The sequence below is a fragment of the Xyrauchen texanus genome, chromosome 25 (assembly GCF_025860055.1).
Source record: "Xyrauchen texanus isolate HMW12.3.18 chromosome 25, RBS_HiC_50CHRs, whole genome shotgun sequence".
In the NCBI taxonomy this organism is placed as follows: domain Eukaryota; kingdom Metazoa; phylum Chordata; class Actinopteri; order Cypriniformes; family Catostomidae; genus Xyrauchen; species Xyrauchen texanus.
This window is the reverse complement of record NC_068300.1, coordinates 42,485,961-42,513,945: the sequence shown is the minus strand read 5'-3', so window position 1 is coordinate 42,513,945 and position 27,985 is coordinate 42,485,961. Positions and strand designations below refer to the sequence as shown.

At 38.2% G+C, this 27,985-nt stretch overlaps 2 protein-coding genes across 3 annotated transcripts in view; both read left to right on the top strand.

Annotated features, from left to right (window-relative positions):
- The window catches only part of LOC127618981 (nuclear pore membrane glycoprotein 210-like), a 54,016-nt gene extending 41,378 nt beyond the window's left edge, over positions 1-12,638 (top strand). For both annotated transcript variants that reach the window (XM_052091687.1, XM_052091688.1), the window contains exons 25-40: positions 1-180; positions 267-347; positions 538-669; positions 966-1,124; positions 1,913-2,004; positions 2,859-3,033; positions 3,286-3,461; positions 4,384-4,604; positions 4,673-4,809; positions 4,921-5,029; positions 6,427-6,573; positions 6,986-7,236; positions 7,628-7,832; positions 11,217-11,333; positions 11,441-11,512; positions 11,601-12,638. In XM_052091687.1, the coding sequence (XP_051947647.1) occupies positions 1-180; positions 267-347; positions 538-669; positions 966-1,124; positions 1,913-2,004; positions 2,859-3,033; positions 3,286-3,461; positions 4,384-4,604; positions 4,673-4,809; positions 4,921-5,029; positions 6,427-6,573; positions 6,986-7,236; positions 7,628-7,832; positions 11,217-11,333; positions 11,441-11,512; positions 11,601-11,704 (2,358 nt within the window). In that variant the 3' untranslated portion in view covers positions 11,705-12,638. The remainder of the gene's footprint in view (positions 181-266; positions 348-537; positions 670-965; positions 1,125-1,912; positions 2,005-2,858; positions 3,034-3,285; positions 3,462-4,383; positions 4,605-4,672; positions 4,810-4,920; positions 5,030-6,426; positions 6,574-6,985; positions 7,237-7,627; positions 7,833-11,216; positions 11,334-11,440; positions 11,513-11,600) is intronic.
- A 6,324-nt stretch (positions 12,639-18,962) lies between these two features.
- The window catches only part of iqsec1a (IQ motif and Sec7 domain ArfGEF 1a), a 193,549-nt gene continuing 184,526 nt past the window's right edge, over positions 18,963-27,985 (top strand). The window contains exon 1 of the mRNA XM_052091690.1: positions 18,963-19,404. Within this exon, the coding sequence (XP_051947650.1) occupies positions 19,175-19,404 (230 nt within the window). The 5' untranslated portion in view covers positions 18,963-19,174. The remainder of the gene's footprint in view (positions 19,405-27,985) is intronic.

Sequence of the window (27,985 nt, the reverse complement as noted above, 5' to 3'; positions counted from 1 at the left end):
ATCACATCAGAAGGAGGACCACAGCCACAGTCCAACATCCTCTTCTCTCTGTCGGATGAGAACATCGCCTCCGTCAACAGTCTGGGACACGTTCAGGGCCTGTCTGTGGGCAACATGACAGTGGCCGGTGTGGTTCAGGCGGTCGACACAGAAACGGGCAAACTGGTGGTGGTGTCGCAGGTGATGCTGTACAGTCGGACAGATGTGATGTTTATTTATTTTGGCTTTGATCTGTGTGTAAATTAGTTCTATGCTGTTATTAACAGGATCGGGTGGATGTTGAGGTGGTCCAGCTGAAGGCCATCAGAATCAAAGCCCCCATCACCAGAATCAAGACCGGAACACTGGTAACACGAATTTTCATTTCAGAGCTGAAATAAAAGCAGAATCATTCAGAGTTTAAGGATTGGCTCCCTTTCCTTTTAATGAGTTGGTATTGGGATTTGAATTCATATTTAATATATATGCAATTCAGTTGTGAATGTACAATTCTGATAAGAGGATTTGAGTGTGTTATAAAGCTTTATGTTGCTGTAGATGCCGGTGTATGTGATGGGACTGACCAGCAGTCAAACACCCTTCTCTTTTGGGAATGCTGTACCTGGTCTGACCTTCCACTGGTCTGTGACGAAGAGAGACACACTGGACGTCAACACACGGCATGCAGAGGTCACAACACTCACTCTTATCTGTACAGTGCCTCATTGAGAATGTATGTGCTTATTTCTGATCACAGGGTGGTTGATGGTGCTGTTGTTGTTGGTTGCTTACCATAAGATCACTTGCCATGCAACGTGATTGCTGATACAATCATATTGTAACTTTTGTTGTCTCGAAATACAGCATCAATAATTTCGATCCCCCTTATTGATTTAAAAAAAAAAAAACATACATTTTCCAACATTTCAGTTTAGAGCATTACAGTATAGATAAACTGTATTGTGACAGTCAGATGTGTCCTGCAGGCATCAGTGCAGCTCAGCGCTGAGCACAACTTTGCCATGAGTGTATTTGGCAGGAGTAAAGGACGCACTGGACTGAAGGTGGTCCTGAAGAGCAGCATCCCTCTCGCTGGACATCTGCAGGACAACACACTGGAACTACATGATGAGATACAGATACAGGTGTGCTCACATCTTAATCTGTTATTCACTGTTTTTTCTATTGACTCTTTGTTTTCTTGTCCATTATAATGGTGACATTGAGTTAAATTTGGTAAACAGAGAGCCATGTCGATTTAACACATTTTATTATATAAAAATGAATGCAAATAATCGTGTCCCTGGACCATAATAAGGAATATTCCAACCATCTGAGCAATTTAAGATTGAAGTGCCACCTATTTTCTCCAGGGGGCAGTAAGCGAAACTCACTGTATAGGCAATGCACAGGTTATATAGAGAACAAACCACATTTACCAAGAGCAGACAACACAAGATGAGAACACGTTCCTGCGTACTAACAGCTTGATGGAGCGCAAATCGAAGGCAAGGATCTCAAGGAGTGTTTTTCTATGTTTCAAACTTCGTTTAACTTGACACAGAAATGGCAAGTTTATGACGTAACAGACACTTCAAAAGCGTCCGTCTGATGCAGGTGTACATTGACGTGTCCTTAGACAAGCCCTTATAATGAATCTCTTTTGGACAGATTCATTAATTCAGTGTCTGCCACAGAAATGTATTGCATTTTAATGATCAAAATTCATATTTTTAGAATATATATATATATATATTTCATCATTATATAGTGTATTATTGTTATTTGAGAGCTTTCTCACAAATAATTTTGAATGCAATGCAAAGTGATTAATTCAATTAATTAATTGGCATACCATGTAATAAATTTGATAAATTGTAATCCAATGACAGCCTCAGTTTAAACCTGCTGTTTCTTGAAATGTTGAATGCAGGTTTATGAGAAACTGCAGCTGCTGAACCCAGAAGTTCCAGTCGAAGAGATGCTGATGTCACCAAACTCGCTGCTGAAACTACAAACCAACAGGTAATGTGACGACAACTGTTCTACTAAGATTATTTGTTACAACTAACTTTGATCAGACCAAGAACCCCTTGGTTGGTAGAGGGACCCCCTGTTTCATATTATATAATATTGACTGTTGCATTGTATGTCTACTAATGTGTATGGTACCATATTAATGTATGTAAAAACTTATTTACATTGTGTTTACATTAAATGAAGTACAGCAGGGGTCTGCAACCATTTGGACAAGAAGTGCCATTTTTAATTATCATTGTTAATCACTGTGCCTTATGCCCTTCAAAAAGAAAGCTAGAAAGATATATAGGTGGGTGGATGAAACGATGGATGGGTGGATAGAGGGATAGTAGGAATTTCAATTTTCAGACATTTTCATAATTGATCGTTTGATACTGCAAAACACATGTTGAGCACTCCAAATAATATGTGCATGTAGCCTTCTAAATATTCTTAGTTCAGTGTTTTAACATTTAAGCTGTTTAGTATGGATTGGTGAATTGTCTAATTACTGTTAATAATAACTTGTGTACAAGATACAAATTTGAGTTCATTAAAACTTCACATTGTGAATCATGGGATATTTTGAAATGATGTCAAATTATAACACAATAGCTTACATAACATACCGTTGGGGACACAGGGACAAAAAAAAAAAAATACCCATGTGCACACGTTTACTGAGTCTGGGGTAGAAGAACATAGTCTGAAACCAGAAAAATATCTGGAATAGCCGAACCTGTTAATTTGAAGAGTGTCCATGTACTTTTGTTCATGTAGTGTATATCTCTGATATTATCCACAGTATGATAATGAGAGCTGCTGGATTTTCAGTCTTTCTGTTGTTTGACTGTATGTAGAGATGATGTGGGCTATCTGTCGTATCATGTGCTGGACTGTCCAGACAGAGCTGCGGTCATTCAGGTGGATGAAAAAGGTCATGTGACCTCTGGATCAATGACAGGATCCGCATCACTGCAGATCAGCTCACAGGAATCCTTCGGCGTCAATCAAACCATCATTATCGCTGTCAAGGTAACTGACCAATATCAACCATTTAATTTCTAGAAATGTAATGTAGTCTTCACAACAACGAACAATCAACTGTGCTGATTTCATATATTTTTGAAACGCTTTCCATACTTGCGGTTTGTTATAAAGTTTAAACCTAAAAATACAAATGTTAACACTGAATATTATAATCTCCAATCATTTTTAACCATAAGTGATTGTGTTTGCACTGCCAGTCAAATCATGAGCGCTGCGGCTGTGTGTTTGTTGTTGAAGGTGGTGACTGTGTCATATCTGCGTCTGAGCACGAGTCCAGTGCTGTACACCACTAACAGAGACACTGCGTCTGCCATACCGCTGGGAGCCGTGCTAACATTCAATGTTCATTTCCATGATAACACCGGAGCAATGTTACACAGCCACAACTCACTGCTCACCTTCTCCATTAACAGGTGCACAGCAACACTTATACTTACTGTCACATGTGATACAGGAAACAGAGCCGATCAACAGAAGTCTTTTCAGTGTGTCTTTGAATGCAGAACGTAAACAGATTACTTCTAGTTGACTCTGGATAAAGGAATAGTTCACTCAAAAATTTAAAAACGTGTTATTATTCACCCTGATGTCACCCTAAACTCGTTTGACTTTCTTCAAAAGGAGAATTTTTGTGTTTACATGGTTTATTATTCACCATAACGAAAGTGACTATCCTTGAAAACACCACAGGAAAGGTAATCAATACAACTCATGCGTTATATTCCAAGTCTTCTGAAGCCATCTGTTTACTTTGTACGATGAACAGAACAAAATGTAAGTCCTTATTCATTCTCAAATCAAATATGGCGGCTACATCGGTAACATCAAACCTCATTGGTTCTCATCCCTTTTTTTATTGATCATTCACAATTTTATAGGGGTGTGACGATGTGCATTGTGGAGTTGGGACTTTTTTTTTACTATTTTATTGTTCTGTCCAATACGTGGAACGTCCTAAATCTCTATAATGTGGGCATACAAATGGAAATCGCTTCATTGCACATAAGGAACTCTAAAATGCGATTGCACACTAGCAGCCACAAGTTAAAAGTTGAAATGACGGGAACTGATGGCTTCAACAAAAGCATATCAATTAACAACCTCCGAGCTCACAGTAAGTAAAATGATTTACCTGATTGAAAAATGAATGGGATTTTTCCTCCCTAAACAGATTGTTGTGCTCTTCACCTTTTGTGTTCCACAGAAGAAAGTAATACAGGTTCAGAGTGACACCATGGAGAGTAAATCATGATAGTCAAATATAATAAAGCCTACATTATACATATTGTATATATTTCCAAATGAATTGGTCAAATGTTGAGTTTTACTCTGCAGGGATGATTTGGTGCAGGTTGGTAAGGGTTCGAGTAACCACACACTGACCGTACGGACGGTGAATGTGGGTTTGACTCTGCTGGCGGTTTGGGACTCGGAGCAGTCCGGACTCGCCGATTACCTCGCCCTGCCTGTTCAACACGCCATTCATCCAGCTGAAGCCCAGAGACTGGTCGTGGGAGATATTGTGTGTTTCTCAGCACAGTTCGTCAATCAGGACGGTAAGGAGTACCACAGAGATCTCTAAACACATGGGACAGGAAATATGAGCTGTTCCTCTCATGTGCAGGTGCGTCAGGTGTGTGGAGCTCGTCGTCCAGTGCTGTTCTGCAGGTGGAGTCCAGGACTGGTGCGGCTGTAGCCAGAGACACCGGTACGGTTACAGTGTACTACGAGATACCAGGTGTACTCCGCACTTATAGAGAGGTGAACATCAATGCAGCTTCACACAGATAAACTGTCAATAAATAATCATTCATTATATGTTGCACACTCACATTATTCTGTGTATTTGTTTGGAATGCTATATTTTGGTAGGTTTATATTGAAGGTGCATCTCGGACGACTGTCATGACACCCTCGGTGAAGAGAGACAGAGACACAAGAGTACTGATGTCCACCAGGGACAGAGGAAGCAACCTCATTGGTACAGTCCCTCAGATGCACACTTCTCATGATTATGTGCTGCTTTTATTGTGCTGCATTTTAAAGTGTGACTTGAGTGTCTAAAATTGTCTCAATACCATATTTTCCAGAATATAAATCACATTTATTCTAAAGCTCCTGAAACTTATTTACAGAATTTATTTGTGATTTATGTCGGCCAATCAAACATGCTGCACACCAAAATACACAATACAGAGTGTTTTGCCTTTACAAAGTATTTTACGCAAGTTTAAATAGTCTTCAATTGGACAAAAATGGCTTTAAATTATAATACTCAAAATGTTCAAAGAAAGATCTTAATTGACTGGGATTACCTGTAAAAGTGCTGTACGTGTAGCCTAACGGTTAGAGCGAAGTGCTAGGAAGGTCATGGGTTGGACTCCCAGTAGGGTTTCACTGTGTACATTTGCTTATCTACGGTATTGAGAAAAAAATGCAACCGGACTGAGAATCTCGCCTGCGCCTGGGTCAGACTCGTCAACTTGGGCGCGCGCGCACACACGTAGCGGAGAAAATATCAGAGAGAAGCGAGGGGGTCTGACATAAGTGTGTGTGTGTGTGTGTGTGTGTGTGTGTGTGTGTGAGTCAAGTACGTACAGACAGGAGCAGTCTGGCTGTGCTGTCGTGCACCTACAGTATATATTAACTGTAAATAATCACAGGACATTACTTCAAAAGCTCACACAGCTGATGTTATTTTTCATTTAACATGTAAACTAACATGCTTTATTTATATAACATGTTACAGTTACATGCTATTTTTTTTATCATGTTTATAATTCTGTTAATTATTGTAATTCTGTTAGATTTCTTATTTATTTTCAAAAGGGAGACTTTTTTTACACCATTGAAATAATGGAGAATAAAAGCATAATGTTTGTGCTTCCATTAAATGCAAGTAGAATTGTGCTTTCTTTGTTTCTTGTACTTTTGTGTGATTTATGTAATGCAGTAACACACTGACATTATGATTGATGTACTGTATGCAGTCATCATACTTCTCATTTGTGTTAATGCCTATTTTCTTGACAAAAAGTGTTTCCAAACCAGTTTTTGGCGGCATCTGAAGTATTGGCGCTAGAGTTAAATGGAAAAATACCTTTTTCTGCAAAAAAGCTCTTGTGATTGTTTTTGTCGCCCCCTAGATGCTGCTGTTATAATGTAGATCCTATCCATTAAAACTGGAATAAAATATTAAATCAAAGACTTTTGCTGATAACAGTTCAAAAAAGCATCTACTGTATCTGGACTGATTAATCCGTAAAACCGTTCTGTTGGCCTACCTCTAGTCAAAACACAGAACCGCATTTGGAATTCTACATCAGTGTTTGGTTGGTTAATGCAGTCTTCTAACACACTGTTATATTGTGTCTTCAGGCAGCTGCTCCTCCTCTCAGTCACACAGCATCAGTCTGCTCCACCCAGAATCCTCCATCAGCTGCCAGCTTCACTTCACCAGCAGTGCTGTGGATTTCTCCCCTCATGACGTCTATCACACGCACACAGAGTTTGACACCAGCACAGGTCTCTCTACAGGAGCTTTCATGCAGCCATTATTTAATAAGATATTACTTTTTTAATTCAATTATATATATTAATTTTGTGTGATTTAAAATAAGTCATAGGATACTGTACATCATTTTCTTCATAAGGAATTTTACTAGTTCAAGATTGAATGCGTCTTGAGTAGGCCAGTGAAAGGTGTATGTGCAATGATGTGAAAGTAAATATTAATCAAATAAAACAATATATTGATTTCTAAAGCCAATTTTTGCATTGAAAAAATTCATAAAAATGTAAAGTATTTGAAATGTCTTCATTTGGAAGCACTTCTAAGCTCATTTTGATTTATATGATTATACTGTATATAAAAATGTTTAATTTACAAGTCAATGGCATGTTTAAAGCCGTGACTGTCCTCTCCTGTGATGTGCAGGTTTCTACAGCTGTGTGTTGAGTTTTAAAGGCATGAGTGATCAGCAGTTGAAGGTGTTGAGTATGTCCATGACGGATGTGGAGGTGTCAGCTGCTGTACAGGGCAGTCACTTCACTGGACAACAGATCCGTGTTCGGCTGCCGGTCAATCCAGGAATCTATACGGATCAGACTGATATCATCCTGAGTAACCAGCACCCATCCGCTGAGTTCACCGTATATGGGACTACAGCTGCTCTGCAACAACTAGATGTAATGCTCTGACATCTTATTCTGCTCATTTGAATGCAAGGTTTTGTTCATGCAAAGCCAGTCAAAAGTTTGGACGCATTTTAATGAAATGTTTCTCATGCTTCAATGCTTCTCTAAATCTTTGATCTACAGGCTTACGCTTAAATGCTTGAAATAAGTTTTACAGATTTAGAAAAACAAAAATTTTAATAAACATGGATGGATGGGTTACCGTTTCAGAAGTATCTCGGGATGCACCTCATAATGTTGACTACTTTAAAGATGCACAAATATAACATTTATTGCGAATAAATGATAAGTGGGTGTGTGCCACAAGTTTTTGACTGGTAGTGGATGCCTCACATGTTTAGTGTTTGTAATGTCATTGTGATTGGCTGTTTCTCATGTTTAGGTGAAGAGCAGTTCTCCTGTGATCCTGATAAATGAGAAGGAAGTTTCCCAGGACGTTCCCAGTTACATCAGATACACAGTTCGATTGGTGAAGCCGGAGGGTGCCCTCTCTGCGACTGTGTCTATAAGCAGTGCGTCCAGTGATCAGGTGCTGCACATACCTGTATCTGTCATGCGTGTAGCAGCCATCAGCCCTTCTATGCAAGGTTTGTTCCACTTTTTATTCTGTTTATGACAGTGGTGTCTAACTCCATCTTAATTTCATCGTCTGCACGGATGATCTCTCCCTGATGTTTTTTGTTTTTTTGGCAATAAAATTTGCAATTTTATTGTTTTTATGCTGTTTGAAACTGAAACTGAAATGCTTCCCAAGAACAATAAAGATTAAAGAAAAATCTGTCAAAAAACAAACACAAACATTCACTGCATTAAGGTCCACTTTTATTCATATTAAATAATTCTGTGTGATATGCCTTGCAACAGTTGTGCATTGATTCAGTAATCACTTTTGTAATTTAGTTATTCCTTTCTAAAATAAAGAGAACATCCTTCAGACATTATTATTTATTACAATCAAAATGTTTTATTCATTTGCCGTTTATTTGTTAGGGATTTGTTTAATTTTCAAATAAAATGTATTATATACAGATTGTTTGCTCATTGTTGCGCTGTGATTAAGCATCGAGGAATCTTTTCAAGCATGATTTCTACCAGCTGTAAAATGAAAATAAAGACTATGTTGAGAAAAATAGAAATCTATCATTTGGAACCTAATGTTTTGGAAAAAAGCAATAAATAAATGTTCTGTATCGTTATGTTCTTGCCCTTTATAGGGTTAAGAAAATAAATGTGTGAACAAACAGTTGGCCTATCAGAAGGTTGCAAACACTGTGGCGAGTTAGTTTACCCAAAAAGATATATTGATTCATTACAAAACTGGTAAAAGTGTACTGTATCTGGTTGTGTTTCTTATTTAAGGGGAGCTATAATTAATTAGCCTAGCTACCTATCTTCACCATGTTGTTCACGGAGATTATTCTTCTTTTCATCACAATTTCAAACTGGGTAACCATCATTTGGTTAACCTAAGTTTTAGTTTTTACATTTTTAAATACCTAAAGTATTGCTACTGTACATCTCAGACTTTATTTGCACATATACACCGATCAGCCACAACATTAAAAGCACCTGTCTAATATTGTGGAGGTCCTCCTCGTGCTGCCAAAACAGCTCCAACCCGCATCTCAGAACAGCATTGAGATGATATTCTTCTCAACTCAATTATACAGAGCAGTTATCAGAGTTACTGTAGACTTTATCAGTTCAAACCAGTCTGACCATTCTCTGTTGTCCTCTCTCATCAACAAGACATTTCCGTCTGGAGAACTGACGCTCACTGGATGCTTTTTGTTTTAGGCACCATTATGAGTAAATTCTAGAGACTGTTGTGTGTGAAAATCCCAGAAATACTCAAATCAGCCCCTCTGACACCAACAATCATGCCACAGTCCAAATCACTGAGATCACATTTATTCCCCATTCTGATGGTTGGTGTGAAAATGAACTGAAGCTCCTGACCCGTATCTGCATGATTTTATGCACTGCTGCCACACGATTGGCTGATTAGATAATCGCATGGATGATTGTTGGTGCTAGAATGAAAAAAGAAATGCCAACTGTTTATGATAGCTGTATGTTTTTTAAACGATGGTACACTGTGAAATTGTTGAATCTCTATTCAGTACACAACTTTCTCTTTCATATGATAAATACATCATCACTACGACACACACCGGCGGTATCACGGTATCGGCTCTGCTTTTGTTGACACAGACACGTTGACCCTGGTAATGTTACTGATCCCGGGATCAAACTCTCAGGCATTCTTTCTCTGGCTTGCGTTCACATTTAAGGTTCCCCAGCATTGATCCCACCAACATCAGAGTCCAGTGTAAATGAGGTTGATCACTAACACAACGGCAGTAGTCTATAAACCGCACGTTCTTTAGGTATGCATGCGAGTAGTATGAATGGATTCAAGACACACTTCATCCAGGAATTTGGCCGCTGTTTCGTGACCCGAATATATGATGTTATCACTACAACTGCGAAAATCTACTCTGGTTTTGCTAAACAGGCACCATTTAAAGGCATATTCCGGGTTAAATAAAGTAAAGCTCATTCATCAGCATTTATGGTTTAATGTTGATTACTACAAAACTTTATTTTGATTTATCCCTTTTTTTCTTTAAAAAAACACATCTATAACACGTCTCAAGAATTAATGTAAGTGCTTTTATTCAATTAAAAAAGGTTCACCTTTCTGCCTTTAAACCCTCCAAAAATTGCCCTCATTCACTTCCATTGTAAGTTCCTCAGTGTAACCCCGATTTGTGCTTTCAAAATACATTTTTGTGGAAATCAACATTATGCCACAAATACTATATATTGAACTTGACTTTTATTAATCCCAGAATATTCCTTTAAGCAACTTCCTTTAATTCAGGATTTCATATGTAAAGTTTCCTCAGCTCCTGTGCCATTATGGGATAGTAAAGTGTCGATCTGCACTTAAAGGATTAGTTGACCCATAAATGAAAATGCTTGTGCATTCCTGGTGTAACTCGGGCAGTTGTTGTTGTTGCCAACCTGTACCTGTCCCACAAGTGTGATATTCGGATGTACCGATCCTGTGCAAGTGTTGTTGCATGTGGTCTGCCACTGCGAGGACAATCAGCTGTCCTTTCTGTCTCCCTGTAGCACTGTCTTAGGCGTCTCACTGTACAGACATTGCAATTTATTGCCCTGGCCACATCTGCAGTCCTCATGCCTCCATAAAGCATGCCTAAGGCAAGTTCACACAGATGAGCAGGGACCCTGGGCATCTTTCTTTTGGTGTTTTTCAGAGTCAGTAGAAATGTTTCTTTAGTGTTCTAAGTTTTTATAACTGTGAGCTTATTTGCCTGTCGTCTGTAAGCTGTTAGTGTCTTAATGACCATTCCACAGGTGCATGTTAATTAATTGTTTATGGTTCATTGAACAAGCATGGAAAACATTGTTCAAACCCTTTACAATAAAGATCTGTAAAGTTATTTACAAAATTATCTTTAAAATACAGTGTCCTGAAAAAGGGACATCTCTTTTTTTGCTGCGTTTACTTTTGTGTCCTTTTGAATTGTGAAGAGCTGTTCACCATAAACGGTCATTGTATGACATCACTGAGAACAATTGTTTCACAATTTCTCCCTTTGTGTTAAGAAAAAGAAAGTCATATAGGGTTATAACAAACTGGGGTGAGGAAACAATGACTGAATTTTCATTTTTGGGTAACTAATCCTTTAAGAATCTCGCCAGAGGCTCATTAATATTCATTAGGAAAGCACTAACTGATTGGTCAGTGAGACGTTCTGTGGAATTTGGAAGGCCTTGAGTTTGAGACCTGTGGTTTATAACATCATCCTGGCAGTATATTTATATTCAGAGATCTAATAGAATTGTTTAGAAGTTAATGAGGGGCAGGATTTGACCACAGCTGTTAGTGGATTTAATTGTGCTCTTGAATATGGACACATGTCGCTTTACTCTTACAGCACATATGACAGAAGCAGTGGATGGAGCCAATTTGTTTCAGCAGTTTATTGACTCGTATCAAGTGATGTTCTTCACTCTATTTGCTCTATTGGCTGCTACGGCTGTTGTCATTATTGGTAAATACTTCCATATACTCCATACCGCTATTCAATATCATGAACAGTTCATTTCATTACTGTTTTTTTATGACTGAATTATTTGAACTATTCATCTGTTTTTATAGTGTGCCATGTCTTGTTTTCCCCGAGACCTGTCAATCATCCTGCATTCATACAGAAGACTCCGCCCCCCGCAGGTTTAAACAAACCTCAACTCTTAAATACATTTTTTGATTTTGTGTTGTTTTGTAATTGTACATGTTGCTGTTTTATTTTCCCGCTCAGGTGTAGCTAAACTGTCTGAAAGCCCTTTTTACAGCAGTTTATCTTCAGAAGTGAAGAGAAGCCCAAGATTACACTTGTATTCACCTGACTACAACTCCAGATAAACCTGACGATGTCGACACGGTGCCTTCCCAGTGATTGGACGAGTATAAAGACATGTTTCAGTAGCTTTTCTTCATGCTGCCAACACATCTGAGCTGACTGTTAGGCTGCATATTGCTTTGTGCTTGTTTGAATTGTTATGTGTGGACTTTAGTTAGTCAATAGCTTTTTTTTCTTTTTCAGTACAGTTTTCTTTGTTTGAGGCATTCTAATTTTGCAACATTTGCGCTGTTAAACATTTTAATCTGATTTGTTTTTGACGCTCAGGACAACCTTTAAAATAATGCGAGCTTGTGGTTTGGTAAAATACGTAGCATGTTATGTTGTGAAAGTGCAACCACTGAGTCCGTCCAAAGTGCTCTTAAAAGGTCTTTATGCAGGAACTAATGGCCAGTCATCTTAATTTATTATTGATTTTAAACATGTTGAGAAACTTTCAAAGAGTTTGAAGAACTCTGAGTTGATCTAGTGCAGCTTTTTCAGTTATTGATGTGAAACGAATGTTAAATGAGCTTAAGGGCTTTACTCAAATGCTGTAGAAGATGGAAAGGGATTATGAAAGACTGATTGACTTAAGTTACTTGTTTGCTGCTCAAATGAAGTACCAGTCAAACAATACATACATTACACTGATCCATTTATTACTGTGAGCTCTCATTCCACATTATGTGACCGTTTTTGACGAAATAAATGCTTCCGTCTTAGTGACACAGACATTTTTCTTCTAATATCTGCCTCATTAAGAGCCATATAACAATGCAGCACTGAACACAATGAGGTATTATGATTTGTCGTAATGTTTGACTGTTTAATCTGTGGATGTAAACCATTTCTGAGCCTTGGACAATGTGAGTCTGCTCTGTCACGCTTACCTTCCTCAGTTAAAGTTAATAATAGCTTGTGATCTAAGAACAGCCTTTAATTACATTATGCTTTTGCAATCTGTAATTTAAGAATAAATATGCTTTTTATAAGTATCACCTACTCTCTGTTGTTTTTACTTTCTCAAACTCCTGATGTCCAAGCTGTATGAATTCTGTTTCTAAACTTGATACAAGATATTGGGCCGTAGCAAAGCATGAGCAGATGAAAGTGAATTTCATTTCATTCTCTTAATGCACATGTTCCACATTAGATCTTCGTAATGCTGGTAACTTACTATTTCATAGCCAAATATTACTTCAATGTGCTGATGTCTAATGATTTTGTATTTTTTAGTTGTCACATGTTTTGTTTGAAAGGTACACAAATACAAGTAAACCGATTTGTTTATTAAACCTTTTAATTATTTAATAACTGACTTTGTGAAGAGGCCGATGTCTTTGTCAATGCAAGCAAATCTGTGAATGGCCAAAATGAAAATTAGGTAAAGAAAATCCTGAGTGATTTGTTGTGCTTGCGATCACATCTCATTTAGAAGAGATCAATGTGTGTGTTGTTTTTTTAAGTCGCCAGCAGAGAGTGTAGACTTGAGCTTCTCATGATAGTGAATTTAAATATCACTGAAAATCAAAGGAAAAATGTGTGAGCAGGTGTTGCTCACACTCATAATCTGTGGCAGACTGCCCTGAATGTTGGCCAACATTTCTCACCAGTTTAGATAAATGATTGGAGCCCTACTTGATTTAGCATCACTTTTTATCCGATAAGATATTAAGTGTCTGAAAACGATTTGTAGAAATGTAATTTTGAGAAAACTGCTAATAAATGTAGGATGAATGCGGATGAAGTTGGACACTTAGTATATACAAAAAATACAAAATTAGGTTAATCCCATAAGAGTTAAAAATGGATTGAATGTAGATGTTTACAGTGCTGGGTGTAATCCAGTTACAAAGTCATTTGTTACTGTAATGTAATAACTTTTTAGTAAAAACAGTATTGTCATGCATTACATTTAAAAGAAAATTGTATTTAGATTTTAGTAACTGACTTTCAATACATTTAATAATTTTTAAGTGCATGATAGGGTTATGCTTACTTCTAATATACAATGATGAGCCAAAATATTATGACCACCTGTCTTCTATGCTGTTAGACGACCCGCCGACCCCTGGATGTGTCCTGTGGTGTTTTAGCAGCAGATCCTTCAAGTCCTGTAATTTGCGAGGTGGAGCCTGAGAAAGTCAGTCTTGTCACAACTCTGAAAACTTTTAACAACATTAAACAAAACTCTACCAATTCTAATTGAAATGTAAATCAAATCACTGATTGACGGTGTAAGACAGAATGAGTGAAAGACCCTGTGTGGGGGGGATCACAGAATATATTACTGGATATTTATATTGTATGAAATGATAACAGATCATAATTTGGATGTGCTCTGTTTGACTGAAACCTGGCTTAAACCGGATGAATATATTAGTTTAAATGAATCTACTCCCCCAGGTTATTGTTATAAACATGAGCCTCGTCTGAAGGGTCGAGGAGGAGGTGTTGCTACAATTTACAGTGAAGTTTTTGGTGTTACTCAGACGACAGGATATAAGTGTAAGTCTTTTGAACTAATAATGCTTAATGTGACACCGTCAAATACAAATATAAATAAAAAATCTCTGTCGTTCTTTACCCTTGCTACAGTGTATAGATCACCCGGGCCTTATTCTGATTTCCTTGGTGAATTTTTTTTATCAGATCTTGTTACTGTAGATAGAGCCTTAATTGTTGGTGACTTCAGCATTCACAGTGATAATGAAAATGATACATTGGGATTAGCATTTATCGATATTCTCAACTCTCTTAGAGTCAGAAAAAAATGTAAAAGGAACAACTCATCGCCATAATCATACGCTAGATTTAATTCTGTCATATAGTTGATGTTGATAATATAGAAATTCTGCAGCAGAGCGATGACATCTTGGGTCATTACCTCGTCTCTTGCATGCTGCAATCAGTTAATGTTACTCAATCTACACCACGCTATCATTCAGGTAGACATATTCTTTCGACCACTAAAGATAGCTTCACTAATAATCTTCCAGATCTATCTCATACACTCAATAAACCCCAAAGCCCAGAAGAACTTGATGAAATAAGAAAAAAATTAAATGCAGTCTTCTCTAGCACCCTTGATGTTGTCGCCCCACTTCGATTAAAGAAATAAGCCCTGCATCATGGTACAATGATCACACTCATGCTCTCAAGAGAGCAGCTCAGAAAAACGAGCGCAAGTGGAAAAATACAAAATTAGAAGTATTTCGTGGTGCATGGAAGGATAGTGTCTTTAGCTACAGACAGGCACTAAAAGCTGCCAGGTCAGCATATTTTAGTAAACTCATAGAAAATAACCACAACAATCCTAGATGTTTATTCAGTACTGTGGCTAATTGGTTAGGAATAAAGCCTCAACAGAACCAGATATTACATCGCAGCACAAGTTTAATGACTTCATGAATTTCTTTACAGATAAAATTTAAATAATCAGAAATAAAATTGGAATTAAGCAATCATCTGTCATAGCACCTCATAAAACAGTGTCTAATCATTTTCCTCACGTGCAACTTCAATCCTTCTCTGTCATAGGTCATGAAGAACTAACAAAACTTATAGAAACATCAAAAGCCACAACATGTTTGTTAGATCCAATACCAACTAAGCTCTTGCAAGAGGTATCTCCTGTAATTTCAGAACCTCTTCTTAATATTATTAACTCCTCGCTATCCTTAGGACATGTCGCAAGAAACTTTAAAATGGCAGTTATCAAACCGCTTATTAACTCTTTCCCCGCCAGCGTTTTTTAAAAAAAAAGTTGCTAGCCACCGCCAGGGTTTTTGACGATTTTCGCTAAACTTTAATGGCCCGCAGAATATTTTCTTCCATGAATATATGAAGATGCTATATATCAAAATAAAGATCTGGGCCTCTGCTTTTAGGCAAAAAAAAAACGATTTTATTTTATCTTCATTTGTTCTTTTTTTATTGCCACTTGAACAGAGGTAGGTTTTGTCAAAAACAACATTTCAGACAAAAAGCTGAGAAAAAGGCATGTTTATGTCTGATATTTTGAGCTTCTCATACTCCACTTCTTCATGTTTGAGACGATCGCAGTCTGTTTCTTTGATCAAAGAGTTGCGTACTCTTTCAAAACATGCGTGCGGGTCTTCCTTACCGTATACCACCTAAAACAGGGATACCCGGAAAATTCCGTGTTTGGCGGGGAAGCGTTTTTTCATAAAACCCGGAAAATTCCGTGTTTGGCGGGGAAAGAGTTAAGAAGCCACAACTTGATCCTAGAGAACTTGCTAATTATAGACCGATTTCAAATCTCCCGTTTATGTCAAAAATACTAGAAAAGGTAGTATCCTCCCAAATATGTTCATTTCTACAGAGAAATAGTATATACGAATAATTTCAGTCAGGATTTAGGCCTCATCACAGTACAGAGACTGCACTTATCAGAGTTACAAATGACTTGCTCTTATCATCTGATCGCGGCTGCATTTCTCTTCTAGTGCTCTTAGATCTTAGTGCTGCATTCGACACGATAGATCATGACATTTTCTTGAATAGGCTGGAGAATTATGTTGGCATTTGTGGAGTGGCATTAGCATGGTTTAGGTCATATTTAGCAGACAAAAGTAAATTATGGAGTGCCACAGGGATCAGTTTTAGGGCCTCTGCTTTTCTCCATGTATATGCTTCCCCTGGGAGATATTATCAGGAATCGTGGAATAAGTTTCCACTGCTATGCCAACGATACACAACTTTATATTTCTTCAAAACCTGATGAGATTTCACAATTCTCCAAATTAGCAGAGTGTATCAATGAAATAAAAGATTGGATGGCCAGAAATTTCCTCCTCCTCAGTTCTGACAAAACAGAGGTACTAAATATTGGACCAAAAAACTCTAAAGATAAGCCACTAAAATATAATTTGACTCTAGATGGATGTACTGTTACATCATCTTCAACAGCGAAGAACTTAGGTGTTATATTTGATACCAATCTATCCTTTGAAAATCAAATTACCAATGTTTGTACAGCATTCTTCCACCTAAGAAATATTGCTAAATAAAGGCACATGCCTTAATATCAAAAAATTTAACAGTTCAAACCAGTCTGACCATTCTCTGTTGTCCTCTCTCATCAACAAGACATTTCTGTCGCTCACTGGATGCTTTTTGTTTTAGAGACTGTTGTGTGTGAAAATCCCAGAAATACTCAAATCAGCCCCTCTGACACCAACAATCATCCATGTGATTATCTAATCAGCCAATCGTGCAGCAGCAGTGCATAAAATCATGCAGATACAGGTCAGGAGCTTCAGTTAATTTTCAGTTCAACCATCAGAATGGGGTAAAATTGTGATCTCAGTGATTTGGTCCATGGCATCATTGTTGGTGTCAGATGGGCTGGTTTGAGTATATTTAATGGTTGAGGATATTTAATTTCAACGAAAAAAATCAGTGAGCCTAACAGCTAAAATTGGGACATTCTACGCTTTTTTTAAGAGAAATGACGGGACACACCTCGTAAAACTGGGACGACTGCTGGTCACCCAAGTTTTCTACCTACTTTTCTTCTCTCCATGATGTACTGTTGTGATCCTCCTGCTCTCTTTGCTAATGTGTAATGAGGGCAGTAGGCCATCTGTGCTATCGCTGCCTAAGGGCATCTTCATGATAAAGTTTAATTATTACAACAAAAACAAAAACTAAATATTTTTTAAGATTATTTTTATTTTATTTTATTTTTTGAGTGCCATGAAGTTTCAGTTTTTCGAATTATGTTGATTTTTATTTCATTTTATGAAAAAGTTTATTAACATTTAGTTTTAGTTTTCATTTTAGTTTACGATAATAACCCTGGGTGGAGCCACCGTGGATCAGACTTGTTGGTCCAACACATCCCACAGATGCTCAAACGGATTGAGATCTGGGGAATTTGGAGGCCAGGGCAACACATTGAACTCTTCATCATGTTCTTTACACTATTAACGAACAATGTGTGCAGTGTGGCATGGCCCATTATAATGCTGAAAGAGACCACTGGCATCAGGGAATATCATTGCCATGAAGGGGTGGACCTGGCCTGCAATGATGTTTAGGTAGGTGGCATGTGTCATTTCACGTACCCATTTCAGGCGGTTTTGATGGTGGACGGGGTCATCATGGGCACTCTGATCGGTCTGCGGCTACGCAGCCTAATACGCGGCAGGGTGTGATACACTGTGTTGTGACACATTCCTCCGGTAATCATCATTAACATTTTCTGTGACTTGTGCCACTGTAGACCTTCTGCTGGTTCAGACCAGACCCTTGCGCATCAATGAGCCTCAGGCGCCCAACACCCTGTCGCCAGTTTGAGGCTTGTCCCTCGGACCCTTATCGGTAGGTACTCACCACTGCTGACCGGGAGCTCCCCACAAGTCTTGCCGTTTTAGAGATGCTCTGACCCAGTCATCTGGTCATAACAATTTGGCCCTTGTCAAAGTCACTCAGGTCTTTACTCCTGCCCATTTCTCCTGCATTCAACACATTGACTACGAGAACTGATTGTTACCTTATCATCTAATCTACAAAGACCTTGACATGTGATCTTGTTAGATGAACAACGTTATTCGCTTCATCTGTGAGTGGTCATGTTTTGGCTAATCTGTGTATTATTTATATTGAATACATTAATTATGATCTCATTGTGAAGGAGAAATGTGATGCGCTGAGTGTATGACTTGTGGAACAATGAACAAGATAGAAAAATAGACGTTATTTTGAATTTGTTGAGTTGGAAAGTGTTTTAGAAAGTAACTTAAAAGTAAAGTAATAAGATGATTACTTTTCAATGAAGTAAATAGGAAAGTAATCTGATTACAATTTTAGAGAAATAACTAGTCATTTGTAGTGCATTACTACTTTTAAGTAACTTACCCAAAACTAGATGTTTAGTAATGGAAGAATATAAGTTTACAGTAGTGTCAGCTCTTGCATTTTTCAAAACTTTAACATAATAAAAAAATAGCCTAATCTTTGTTTTTATCAGCATGCTAGACTTGTAATAATCTGAAATGAGCGTTGTGAATGTCTCAACTTACATTAATTGTAAACAAAAGGTGAAGCGTCGCGTTACATCCCAGGTGAAAACAGTCCTTCCGTTTGACGCGTCTGTCAGGGCTGCAGGTGGAATCGTGACGTCGGCAACAAGTCGGCCAATCAACGACTTTGTTTATGCGTGCGGTGTGCTGCAGTGTAGACAGTCGCGTTTAACTGAATGGGAGCGTCGCGTCGCTCGCGTGCAGTGCAGTCGGGGTGTTGCTGCACAGTACTGCGACACATTTGTAAGTGCACTCTAGTGGACGTGTATAGGGTAAAATATCCTCTTCTGGATCACAAACTTCTTTCGCCTTAGTGGCGCAGAGCCACTGCAAGAGACGCAGCGTCAGTATTACACACGTGAAGCCACTGACATATATCACAGCGCATCATCTCATGGAGAAAAGGAAATATTTGAGTCAGGGTAGTTGAATGAGAAGACAATGGACAGCCGGACCGAGAATCCAACGAAGGCAGCGGGTTACCTGAAAGAGCTGAATAAGATCATCGAGACGCAGCAGGCGCTGCTTGAGCGTCAGAAGATGCGCATCTTTGAGCTGGAGCAGCATGTGTCTGACCTGTGCGCGGAGAACAGCCGCCTGAAACACGAGTACCAGCGGCATCTGCTCACCTGCAGACTGCGATCCATTCAAGAAAACACCGCTCAACAACAGTAAGAGTCTTCTTCAACTTCATATACTATCTTCATTTCTGTCGTCTTAAATGAGCCACTAAAGACCAGTTGTTTATTACTTGTATCGCATATTCGGAATATATATGGCCTATAGTTTGGGCTGTGTTGCTTTGATATGGGAAAGTAGTTCATTACAGTCTTCGGTAGGTCCCATCATCAGCATGACTGCTTCACTTATGGGTCATTCCAACAATTCGGTGCCATTTAAGTAGGCCTACAAGTTGTAATATTTATGTTTAATGTCACCGGATTACAATCTGAAAAGCATAAAGCCCAATGTTACAGGGATGTGGGCCTAGAAGTCCATTTTGAAATTAACATTTTCAACTCTCCTCATGTCCCCAGAGCTGCACATCAATCCTCTTTGACAAAAAATCAACAGATTTCTACTTTTCGGCCCATAATTAAGTGTTTAGTGTTGCATTCTCTGGATAACATGTATTAATTTGTGGTAAATGTGTCATTCTAACAATGATACAGGTTTTTTGTGTGTTCCATGATTTATTGTCCACCCTGAAGAGATGGGGAAAATGAATATCATTTAAAAATATATATGATAATATTTATGTTAACAGTTTCAAGATATTATTCACAGATCATGTAGTGGCTAATTTATCCATTGAATTGTAGGAATGACCACTAAATGTTAATATCACAACACATTCTTGTGCTCATTTCTGATGGATTGCTGTTTCGGCTACTCATTTTGCCTGAGATCTCGCTGCAGGGATGTTTGTTTCATTTTCTCAAATGGATTCTGAGCTGTTTGTGTTGTTGAAGCAGTAAAAACTAGGGCTGTCTATCGATAAAGAATGTATAATCAAATTAATTACATGATGTGGCAAATAATTCATCGAATTAATCGCACATCAATATTAACTGAAAAAGGCCCCAAATAAAGCTTATTTAGTATATAATAATTACTTTAAAAACTTTGAAAAATGCATCTCGAGATCCCTGCATTCTGCTGTTCTTGGTCAGTGGAAGGCTGGAATTGCGTTGCTCATTGGTTTGATGAGGTGTGTGTGGTCTGTATGGCTGAAGTTGTGTTGACAGCCCCTAATACTGCCACAGAGTCATAAAACCATCAAGGTGGTACATCAAACTTGAATTGCTCTAATGGTAAGCACATTTCTTTTTACAGAACGTGCGGGTCGGTGGCATGATTCAAATAATTAATTGTTATTTTTTATATAAATATAAAGCATTCAATTAACTTGCCCTAGTAAAAATGGTTCAGTGATTCTCTCGAATCTTCACTCAAAACTGGTTTCAGCCTAAAATGTAAAATCTGTTAGGGTTAGGACCATTTAAAACAGTCTTATTTTATTAGTTTTATTAGATTTTGTGCAAAATGTAGTAAATTAAGTGCTAAATAACAGTTTATTCATTTTTATGTTTAGTAATTTTATGTTATTTACTATATTAATCTGTGTGAGATATTGGCATTGTATTGGCCAATCGGTCCCCTGCTCTTTGGATATCGGCATTGGCCATTAGAAAACCCAAATCGGTCATCCTCTACTATTTTGTCAACTTCTAAGTACACTATATCAAGTAAACTAGCTGTAGATTACTGTACTGTAGATTGCCTGAAAAACGAACAGACATTAGCTAAAAGCCAAAAAACTCATTTAATTTCATGTGTCTTCAAATAACAATCTTTTCTTTTGTTACTTATTTTTTATTTTGAATATTCTTCAGATCTCCTTTTACAGCAATTACTTCCACTCAGGAACAATATCCTGTACAGGGGGTCATAACATTCACACGCTCTTACATATATGGTCAAGTTCACAGGAGAATATGCCCAAAAGTACAAGGAAAAGAAGAAATAAAAATAATGAACAACCTTTAAAATAAACTATGTGAACAGCACAAACATCAGCTTAAAACAAAACATGTGTTGTTTCAACAAATTCCCCTGGCAGATATAATCATAGTTAGCTAACGGTCCTCCATCACCATCATTAGTGGTGCCCATCTTTCAATGAAAAGTTCCCTCTGTAATCTCAACGAATATGTACATTTTCCACAGTGTAAATATTTCTTAAATTTGTTAACCATTCAGCTTGGTTTGGCGACTCTTTTTTTTTTTTTAGCCATTTTTTTATAATTGTTTTCTTTGCTGCTACCAGTAATATCTGTAATAAATACATCTTTTTCTTACTGTGTATCACAACTGGTTTCATCCCTAGAATTGCTATCAGAGGGTCACTTATCAATTCAAAATTCAATACTTTATTAATATATGTAAAAATGGATTTCCAAAAGTTATCTAACAATGGGCATTGCCAAAAAATATGTGAGTGAGTAGCCATTGTCTCTCCACACCCCCTCCAATATTGACTTGATTGATTCGGATTCATTTTAGCCACAACTTGTGGTGTTCTGAAAAATCTGTTATTTATCTTCCATTGAAATTGGCGTTCGTGACTTTGTGAGCCTGAGTACATATCTCCAACCAAACTTCTTCACTTATTTCAAGCCATAGCTCCCTAATCCACTTGTCTTTCACATAAAATGAATTATCTTTCGTCATTGAAGCAATGATTTTATAAACATTGGTTATTGGTAGAGATGCACCGATCGACCGGCCAGGGATCGGAATTAGCCGATTTTCCGCATGCTCGGCCGGATCGGTGACCGGCCAGTCAGCCTCACGTCTTTCCGATTCCAAGCCGGTCCATTTTGTTGCCAGCGGCGCAGGCAATAATGTCACAGCCGCATGTAAACATGTCATTGGCATGGAAGATCTTCACTGTGAGTGAAGAATACATAAAGTTCGAAATGTGTAATAATTGTAAGGCCAAAGTAAACCGTGGGGGAACCACCACAATAACTTTCGGATCAACAAACCTAATTAGACATTTAAAACACCATCACCCAGCTGAAAATGCCCATTTTAAAAAAGAAGTTAAAAAGTGAAAGCGGCTAAAGCTAGCCAGAGCTCAGAGCCAGCCACAAGTCAGCAGCCTCATAGTTGAGGACAGAGGGTTCAGAAATCTGATACATTTCCTCGATACAGAGTAGGAGGTACTTTCCGACGTGGCGTTGCCTGAGTTGTTTAATCTCGTGTCATGTCACACACGCAACCTGTTATCTGTCAACATTTGAGTACACAAATCCGGGAGGGGAAGGGGGGTGCTGGATGGCAGAGGCAGGCTAAATACATACTAAATACATACAAATCCGATATTAAAATCAGTGCGACACACATTGCAAAAGGCGTGGGCATTGTCGGTATGGCTTCGGGATATGAAATTAAATTCTTCCATCCAGCTGTTGTTCAATTTACATGTATATTTTGTTTTTTTCACTGGAGCACCAGCTGAGTCTTATCCTCCCCTCTACCAGTGATGCTTGATTTAACATCCCGCGTCTACTGCCTGCGCAGATATCAACAGCGCAACTGGGTTGTAGGTTGCCAGATTGTGGGCATAAATTATTTGTAATGTGTATGATGTGTCGATTGTGTGAATAATATATTGATTTGATTATTCATATAACGTGGTTTGGGCCATACAAATTACGGGAGTTTTTTTGGGAGAAATAACAAAACAGGAGACTCCCGGGAAAAACGGGAGTGTTGACAGGTATGCAAGCCGTTCCCAAAGCAGTGCTCAGTTTTACAACTGATATTTGGACATCTAACGTAAGTTGAGCGTATTGGACACTTCAGTTTTTCAGATCTTTGGAATTGTTTTGTTAGATGAGTAATAAAGAGAAAAAGGTGCATTTATAAAAATAGTGGAAAATGACATCTGTTATATAAAGCAATTAATTTGCAGTTAATTGTTAATTCTACCTCTTTCCAGTCAAAGAGCACTTTATTTTGAGAGTTGTTTAAGTGAGAGAAGATCCTGTAACTTAGTGCAGTTTGGGGGAAATTGTAATGTTTAATAATTTATTTTATTATGAAAATAAAATTTAGCATTGAAGAAAGGTAGACTTTGTTTTATATGTGGTCAATTATAGTTCTTAGAAAGAAAATCAGAATCAAAAAAAAATCGGTATCGGCAGGTCACACTTGCAAAAAATCGGAAGTCGGAATTGGCCAAGAAAATTGCAATCGGTGCATCTCTAGTTATTGGTTTCCTCATATGTTCTCCACCCTGAATTTGTAATAAATACTGTTCTAAGAGGGAGGGCTCTATTAATCTGTTCCAGTTTGGTTGCTTGAGTATGAAGCTCCTTAATTGTAGGTACCTGACAAAATCAGTTCTTGGTAATTTAAAATCTGTTCTCAGTTGTTCGAATGATTTGAAGTTGTTATTACTAAATAATTGGTGTACAAAATGAAGGTTCAAAAGTTTCCAATTTTTGAATCCTGTATCAAGTCTCAAGGGAAGAAAATCTCTAATATAAGTAATTGAACTCAAAACAGAAAGATCGCCTGTCCAATTAAACATTTGTTGTATTTCCTTCCAAGCTACACATGTTGTGTTCGACCATTCTCCCACAAGATCTCTGGTGGATTTAATCCTATTAAAGGGGATAACTGACAAAGGCATATCAGGACTGTAACTTTTTTCCATACTGAGCCATCTTGTATTTGTGTCATCTGATAACCATACTATCATTGCACGTAATTGTGACGCTAACCAGTAAATGCTTGAAGTTGGGTACGCCTAGACCCCCTTTAGTTTTTGCCAATTGAAAGACTTTATATCTGACTCTGGGTCTTCTACCCTGCCATATCAATCTTGAGATGAGACCAAAAGTAGATTTAGGTGGAGAGATTGGTAGAGTTTGGAAAAGAAAGAGGAGCCTTGGGAGAAAATTCATTCTAACAGCTTCCACCCTGCCCATTAAAGTAAGGGGAAGTGTAGTCCAGATTTTATCATTTAATAGTTACTTTGATATAAACTAAGGTCAGGGGGTATATTTATTCCCAAATACCTAATTCCTTCCCTGGGCCATCTAAATGAGAAAGCAAGTTTCATCTGTGGGGAAACTAAATTGTTCATGGGGAGAGCTTCTGTCTTAGTCACATTTATTTTGTAACCTGAATAAAATCCAAAGGTCTCAGTACATTTCATTATTTCATCAAAAATGAAATGTAATAATAAATATTTCATCAATAATGAAATCCTTTCATTTCATCAAAATGCGTCCATATTTGAGTACAGTTCTTATAGAAAGTGGCAAAAGCTCCCGATATCTCATCCGGATTATATAGAAATGGCTTATCTGGGTTGATATTTAAAATTTTCTGTCCAACTGTTAGGCTCATCTGTTTTTTAAGTTGGAATGCTAATAATTTACTAGCTCTACTCCCATGCTCATAATAGCGCTGTTTTAAGAATCTTACATTTCTCTCAGTAATATCTGTGAGCAAGTCTCCCAAGGCCCTCCTGGCTTCATTAAGCTGAGTTAGATCTTTTGTAGATAGTTGACTTTTATGTCTCTGTTCTAACTGTTTAACTTGTTCTTCAAGCTCTTTACATTTGGCTTCTCTAAGTCTCGCCTTAGCTGATGCAAATGAGATTATCTTTCCCCTCAAAACTACCTTGGCCGCGCCTCCCACAAGATCACTGGTGATGTGTCACTCGTGTCGTTAAAGTGAATGTATTGAGCCAATTCTGCCTTTATATGATCTTTAAATGTATTATCATTTAGAAGTGAGACATTTAGACGCCATAGGCTTGGATTATAACATCTACCCAAATCCCAAATCAAACTAACTGGGGCATGGTCACTTAAGGTTATGTTATGTATTTTACAATCCAGGACTCTGTAAGAGTCATTTTAATGACAAAGAAATAATCAATCCTGGAATATGAGGAGTGTGGGTTTGAATAGAATGTGTAATCCCGGTCTCTTGGGTGTATATGATGGTCCTCCATCATTTGCTTTAGAATCCTACTGGCCCCTGTTGGCGTGGCAAATGATGGTGGGTTTTTATCCATCCTATTGACAAAATGCAATTAAAATCAAAATAATTCCTTTAGCTTTTTCTAGAATCATTTAACTTATTTTCTTAAAAAATGTAGGATTGCTGTCATTTGGAGCGTAGATATTCAGCATAGAGACAGTCACACCACAAATGCACCCATTCACCAAAATAAATCTCCCCTCTTTATCCGTAATTTCTGGATGTAAACAGAACTGCAGCGAACTGTACAATATTGCCACCCCACACCTTCTTCCTGAACCATGAGATGAAAAATATACTTGGCTGGCAAATGATCTCTTAAGTTTCGTATGCTCAGAGTCTGATAGTTGGCTTTCTTGTATAAAGGCTATTGTACATTTAAGATGTTTAAGCTCATTGAGAATTGTTTTACTCTATATGGGGCTATGTAAGCCCTTGACGTTATAGCTAATTACTCTTATGCTATCCATTATGCAAACCAGTTATTACACCTTGTGGTTCTATGTTGCCTTGAGGTTCATTGTTATACATATCCCATGTTGTAAAATAAAACATTAACACAAACACTGTAACTATATACATGAAAACATTCTGCATCCAGACTTCCAAATTGTTCACCCATAAACATATGAGTCTTCCTTGCAGTAACATTAACAAAACAATATAATGCACTTGAGTTGACCGTGAAAATTATTTTTTTGCAAGGAAGTGAAGGATTATCCAGAACCTCCATAAAGGTTCGTTATTGGAGTCCCGCAGTAGATCTGTGTCCCCTCCAACCATCACAGATGTCCTGCGTTTATGTCTCCCACTCTTGTCACAGGTATTTTATTTTATTATTTTTTTTCTTCCACTTTTCTTCCTCTTTCCCTTTTCCCCCTTTTTTTCTTCCTTTTCCCTTCCCTTTTCCTTAAATATTCTTAATCCGCCACTAGAGAGAGTTTAGTGCCATTGCCTTTACACCCATGAAGTCGTCAACCAACAAGACAGAAACCAAGTCTCACCATGTTACTTCTCTCTTTCCCTTCTGTGTTGTGCCCACTACTCACCGAAGGCAAGCTTACCAATCTAAATCGTTTTTACTTTTTACTGTTCTGCCATTTCATAGTGTGGTTAAACCACGTCCCAGATATCATCCGGGGTGTAATTGTAGAAATGTTAGCCTTTAAAGTTCTTAAGCAGATATAAAAATCAAAACAGCCTATACACAGTAGAATTAAAAATAAATAAATAAAAATAATTTATAAAAGGTCTCTCATAAACCAAGCACAAACCTAGAAGCCTACCTCCATAATAAGGTCGCAAGCCAGGTTATTATTACACCCCCTCACCACCACGTCCGAGGGAGAGCAGGGAGGGGAGCGAGAAGCAGAAAAGGGTCATGAAAGAGAAGAGAAGAGAAGAGGTGTCACCATAGCTTCATTATGCGACCTCTCCCAAACTAGCAATAAACTGGTAGACTGCAGCAGACATGTTGAAAGTGTGTGTGTGTGTGTCCTCCGTGGGTCACAAGCAACTTGGCTGGAAAAAGCATCCTGTGTTTATCAACTCCCCTCAGCTTCTGCCGCACTTCATAGAAGTCTCGCTGTTGTTTATATACTTCGGCCGATAAATCCGGGTGTAACCTTATGCTGTATTCTTGTAGATCAGCTGGCCGTTTGCTCTTGATTCTCTCCAAACGCGCTCCTTGTCTTGATAGTTTTTAAACTTCACAATGAAGGTTCACGGGGAGGAGGCAGGGATGCGCGCCGATCCGGTAATGCGGTGGGCCGTCTCCAATATCACCGGCGGCTGCACACTCAGATTTTCAGTAAACCATTTTTCCATAAAGGTGCAAGGATCCATCCCTTCCCTCTCTGGTATGCCCACGATTCTCATGTTATTGCGGCGGCTTCTGTTTTCCAGATCATCTGCCTTTGTTTACAAAAACTTCACATTTCCTTCCAGCGCACTGACTTTTGTTTGTAGACCACTAATAGAATCCTCCGCCGAGAATACCTGTTCTTCAGCCTGTGTGATGCGCCCGTTGCATTCACGTATGCTCGCCTGAACATCCTTAATAGCTGTTAACACACCGCTAATTTCTGTATGAAAGTCATGTTTGAGGGATTTAATGGTTTGCATAATATCGGCGCTGGTTACGCCATTCACCAGCGCGCTGTCCGTGTCCATCAACATGGCGTCTCCTTCACTGTGCTCGTGTTCAGACACACTGTCTTCGCTAACTTGAAGGTCCAGAAATTCGAGCGATTTCTTAGGCTTGTTCCTTGACGCTCCCCTGGGCATGTTTAACTTATAATGACATTAGGTTGACTTTAAGTAGTTATAGGACAGTAGTTGGGCGGTTTTGCAGCAATTATCTGAAGTTCAGTGACGGAGAGGTGATAAGTGCTGTCGTTCAGCTCGACGCCATAACCAGAAGCCCAAATAACATTCTTAAGAAGTGAAATAGAGATTTAATGCATCCAGTTTTGCAGAGTGAGATATCAAAAGAGCTTTAATTTGCTTCAGTTGGAAACTGTTAAACTGCAGCTGTACTGTAAGCTAGTCAGTGTGTTATATGCTCATGTTGTTCTTCACTCTCATTAGAAAAAGCATCTAATAAAGGAAGCTGGCAGTAAACCTGAGCTCTTGGTGTTAAATAGATTGCCTCTCTGTATCTCCTCCCATGCAGTGGTCTGA